Source organism: Amyelois transitella, chromosome 5, assembly GCF_032362555.1.
Source record: "Amyelois transitella isolate CPQ chromosome 5, ilAmyTran1.1, whole genome shotgun sequence".
Lineage (NCBI taxonomy): Eukaryota > Metazoa > Arthropoda > Insecta > Lepidoptera > Pyralidae > Amyelois > Amyelois transitella.
In genome coordinates this window covers 123,387-128,746 of record NC_083508.1, presented here as the reverse complement: position 1 = coordinate 128,746, position 5,360 = coordinate 123,387, and the positions used below count along the sequence as shown (strand labels likewise).

The 5,360-nt window shown below is 34.8% G+C and overlaps 1 protein-coding gene across 1 annotated transcript; it reads left to right on the top strand.

Annotated features, from left to right (window-relative positions):
• The first annotated feature begins 3,277 nt into the window (after positions 1-3,277).
• LOC132901793 (protein GVQW3-like) lies at positions 3,278-4,543 on the top strand. The gene is made up of 2 exons (XM_060944381.1): positions 3,278-4,066; positions 4,451-4,543. The coding sequence occupies exons 1-2, from the start codon at positions 3,421-3,423 to the stop codon at positions 4,492-4,494; spliced, it is 690 nt and encodes a 229-aa protein (XP_060800364.1). The 5' UTR covers positions 3,278-3,420; the 3' UTR covers positions 4,495-4,543.
• Positions 4,544-5,360: the final 817 nt, after the last annotated feature.

Genomic DNA, 5,360 nt, shown 5'->3' with positions numbered 1-5,360 from the left:
TATTATATGTCTCAGGGCTTACCTCCCGTGAGAATTTTTCAATAAGAAGCCCATATATAGTAGGTTTATCCCTAATTTCATAACGATAGTTTTATTTTTTGTTACAAGTAACCAAAAAAATTATATAGTATTTATATATATATGTATCGCATAATATTTATACGAGTATAAATTAATTCCGAAAATCTAAAAAAATTGGTTTGAGTTTCGCACGAAAACACTCATATCAATAAAGAAATAATATTTCGCAAATAGAAAATTATAACATGGTAAAAATAACATCCGCGAGTGTTGTTTATAGAGAGGAAATTAAAAAAAACTTGCCAAAGGAAAGGTAAAGCGAGTGCAAATAAAAATCTTCAATTCGTGCACGAAACGAGAATTGAACGCATAAAGCCACGGAAATTACGTCATTGCCGATTCAGTCTTTCAAGCCCAATTTGTATATTTATTTGTGAAACGTTCACTTTAAGAGCTTTTTTGTATGTGAATCTATTGCCGTGTTGATGTACGGAAACGAATTTATGCAAATGGATACGTTTTGTTCACGTTCCCGTTTTCAGATTCACGCGTACAACTACGCGCTAACACGAAGGTTCAGGTGAAGCCCTTGTGTACTAACTTTATAAGATGTGAGTATACCTTCTCTCTGTTGCCACATATCTTCAATTTACGATTTTCAAGGAATAACAGTGGAAAGGTATTATTTACTTTCCTATTCTCATTTTGACCCTATCTTGCTTTTCATCAGGCTGATTGAGGTTAAACACACACAAATACCAGTAAAGAATATGAAATATCAAGCTACGGTTTCAGTAAAATCTTGATCTCGGCTTCCCAGGCAGATAGGATCAAAGCCACTCGGATCAATAAAAAATAACTTTAAGGTGAATCAATTTCTTTGCCAGGGTCTTCCCACTACTCGGGATGGAAGTTTAGTGTTAACAGCGTGATAATATAATTGAAAAGGGTTATAAGGTCACCATCTAGGGCGTCGATGGTCGAATTGTTATGAAACCGAGAAGAAAGTGTGATTCACTGAAAGGGTTCAAATCGTACTGCGGTCTCTCTTTTCTAAGTTAAGTTCATATTCCACATAAAAATTAAATCATGCATCTTTCCCGGGTAGGCAGAAACCACTCGTAAATCGTTTCCACATAGCAGTGCATACTTCTGTCTCCAAATTAATTCTTAATCGATACTCTTAGCGAAAACATCGTGAGGAGACCTACATATTCAGTTATATGGCTGGATATGTAACCATGGTTTACTATAGTTAAATATTTTGTTGAAAAGGAACGAATAATTAATTAAAGCGCCATCTTTAAATTGACTGCGGAACTGGTAACATAAGTTGGACGGCGACGCTCCAAACAGCACATTATTCACCCTGCGTTTACTGTTTTAGTTCGAGCGTTCCTCGCTAGATGGCTTACATATACTGAATTTCGTAAGTTTATTTCCCATATTTCGATAAAAAATATTTAGAATTAAGTATTATCTATTTGTAAATATGAAGGTTTATTGTTAACTAATTCCCTAAGTTTTTTTTTTTACTTTATGACATTCGAAATTAATCTCAATTGTTTGCATACTAAGTATTTAGAAATTATTTTTTGATATAAAAGATCTCAACGAGCAACATTTAATTAATTTAGAGATAATAAATTCATAATAGAGATTATAATCTCCACATCATTACAATCGCGCTATCGTTGATTATTTAATCCAAAGAATGAGTAAACAAATTATAATAAAGGTAAAATTATTCTTTACTTAGGTACATGATACATGTACAGATTGTACCGGATTGATATGATAACTACATATAATACGAGTATTATGATGTACGAACTACCTACACTTAAAGGCAAATTGATTGTAATATAATCAAAATTTATGAATCTCAATTAATATATAAAGTAATATCATACAGCTGAATGTGGCCTTCCGACCTTATCGAGATTGTTGGCTCTGTCTACCCCGTAAGGGTTAAAGACGTGACTATATGCGGGTATGAAAGTAAAAGTACCCGAAACCGCCGAGCTTGCGTGAAGAGAGTTTTGAATGTGGATGAAGCGAAGGAAGTATGCAGAAATCGTGGCAAGTGGAAAGAGGTAGTCTCTGCCTACCCCTCCGGGAAAGAGACGTGATTTTATGTATGAAAGTAAAAGCTCTGGTCATCTGTAATAATATTAATAATGTTCATACATACAATCACATACATTATGCCTATCACTTAGTCGCCTTTTACTACATCCATGGGAAAAAGATGGAGTGGTCCCTATTGGTGCCGGGTACCACACGGCATGATATCTACACAGTTCTCGAAAAAATATGACAAATGTTTTAAGAAGCCTACATACTTAATGGGGAATTAAATTAAATTCTCCTCATAGGAGAAAAATAAATTTGAGAAATTAAATACCGGATTTATATGTTGTCAGGTATAACATAACGTCGCGTAGAAGGTCAGAAAAATGTTACATAGGGTGACTTTTAATTAAACTGCATAAATTTAACTGTTAAGTTTACTCATCTAAAGGATATTAAAAAACGTTAAAAGAAAATTATCGGTTCATATTTCAGAAAGTACGAAAAAATAAAAGTATCAAAATAAACGATCCTAAATACGTCATATCACCCCGGAAAAGCGACGCGTAAGATTCAAAGGTCAACGATACAATTCATTCAGCTGAGCGATCTCGACAACTCTGTACTTTACTTGATCTTGATACTAGAAAAACAATTTTTTTTCACACATTTATTTACATGTTTAGTTTTAATTTCTTTTTGTAATATTGGTCTGTATTAAAGCGTGTGACATAGTTTTTGAGGGTTTTTTAAATCTGAAAATGATGACGTTTAATTTAAATAAAAATAGGCTCAAACGGCTCAGAAGCATGGGTATAGTCTATGTTTAAAAGGATGCAGTTGTTTTACATGTCACCCTGTATTTATTGTAAAATGCGTTCGTGGTCTGTAGAATTGATTTAGAGACACCACCTTAACCTGGTGAGTTCCTCATCCCTCATCTCTCCAGGAGGAGCCCGGGACCCGACTTTGACTCTTCTGGATTGATATAGTGAAATTTTTCCCAACCAAATTTTTTAAAATAAAAAGTTATTAAGAAATTAAATTCAGCACAATATTACATAACGATTAGTAACGGACAAATATTGTACTATGCCCTCTATCGCAAGATAAAAAATAATAGACTATATACATTCAGTCAGAAAAGTATCGGGAATGGATTATTTATTTATGGGTCCAAATTCAAATTTTTGTTTTTTTTGTTGTTGTTAGATTGGCACAACTGTTTTCCATTTTGGCGCGGAGTTTGAGTTGCATCTGTTGTTTACATTAAATACAGTGCTATTTTTAGTTATATCATATCTAGTGTGTATTGCTAATTTCATAATGGATAAAAACATCGAACAAAGAGTTTGTCTTAAATTTTGCATTGCCAATGGAATATCGTGTTCGGAGTCACTGAAAATGTTACAGAAGGCTTACGGTGAATCGACTTTATCAAAAACTCGTGCTTATGAGTGGTACAAAGCGTTCAAAAGCGGTCGAGATGTGATGGAAGATTTGCCTCGCTCTGGTAGGCCATCAACGTCTGCAACTGAAGTTAACATCGCAAAAGTGAAGGAAATAGTGACTGAAAATCCTCATTCAACTTTGAGAGAGATAGCCACCGAACTTTCTGTATCTCACGAGTCGATCCGTACCATTTTAACTAATAATTTGGGTATGAAACATGTTGCCGCTCGGCTAGTCCTAAAAGACCTGAATTTTTTTCAAAAACTTAATCGCATGAGAGTCGCTGAGGACATGCTAGAACGAGTCAATTCCGACCCAACATTCATGAAACGCATTGTTACTGGTGACGAGACGTGGGTTTACGAGTTTGACATGCAAACTAGTCACCAAGCTTCGGAGTGGCGCCTTCCAACTGAACCGAAACCGAAAAAACCACGCCAAAGTCGTTCAAAAGTCAAAGTCATGTTGACTGTTTTCTTTGACTATCGCGGTGTTGTGCACTCGGAATTCTTGCCGGAAGGTCAAACGGTAAGTAAGGAATATTATTTGAGTGTTATGCGGCGTTTAAGAGAGCAAATCCGACGAAAAAGGCCAGATTTGTGGAAAGAAAATTCTTGGATTTTGCACCATGATAATGCACCTTCGCACAAGGCCATCATTGTGAACGAATTTTTAACCAAACACTCAACAAATACCATCGAGCAACCACCATATTCACCAGATATGGCTCCAGCCGACTTTTTTCTTTTTCCTAAACTCAAATTACCACTTCGTGGCACCCGTTTTCAATCGGTAGAAGACATAAAAGAGAATTCGCGGCGAGAACTGACCTCAATTCCGGAAACAGCGTTTAAAAAATGTTTTGATGATTGGATTATTCGTTGGCGTAAGTGTATCGTTTCTAAAGGAGCATATTTTGAAGGTGATAAAATAAATTTGGATGAATAACAAACAGTTTGTGTATTATTGATCTTTTCCTGCTACTTTCTTGACAGAGTAGTATGTATAGGTATCTACGTCATTCTTTAATTATGTATGTTCATTGACTGAAATGAAATCTTCATAAGATCACTAAGGTTTCAATGCAGTACTGTAATGACCCGACCTCCACAATCGCGGATGGTGGTCACAGGTACACCCTGGACTGGACCTTGCCGTGGTAGTCAGTTATTCCATCTAGTTCTACCTGTAGTTTGATAGTAGAACTATTTAGACATAATCAGTTCTACATTCATACATGTTTTTTAATGTTTTTTAATGTAGACAATGTGCATTCGTCCACGATTTAGATTTAAGAGATCTATATTTGTAAATTGACGTCCTATGAAAATGCTGCAGTGTAGTTTGTTCCGCCGCTTCTTCTACACATGCGCTTTGGAAGCGGTAGTAGTTATAATTAGATTTAAGTTATGTGACGTCAATAAGTGATACCTTGTATCCAATTTTGAAAATAAATCTATTCTATTCTATTCTATTCTATTCTATATTTTTTTACAAAATTTTTATAATACTTCCTGGATGATATATGAGTACAAATTTTTGTTTTAAATTATTTCTGTCATATACACGAACTATGATTACGAGTATTTTTACGATAACGATTTGAAAAATCATTATTTTCTTAGTTTATATAAATGGGATTCTTATTTTAGGCATTGGACTAGGAACCTCTCACTATATCTGAATCATTCTCGAGTCTTGTGACTATTGGCTCTGTCAACTCCATAGAGGATAATGAACATGATATGTGTGTGTATCTAATATGTATTACTAGACTCATTATCCACGCAATAAGTAACCTAGACGAAGACCAC

Coding starts and splice junctions, on each gene's coding strand:
- LOC132901793 (XM_060944381.1), top strand. CDS start 3,421: ATGGATAAAAACATCGAACAAAGAGTTTGTCTTAAATTTTGCATTGCC. Junction 4,067..4,450: donor CTCGGAATTCTTGCCGGAAG/GTCAAACGGTAA, acceptor GTATCGTTTCTA/AAGGAGCATATTTTGAAGGT.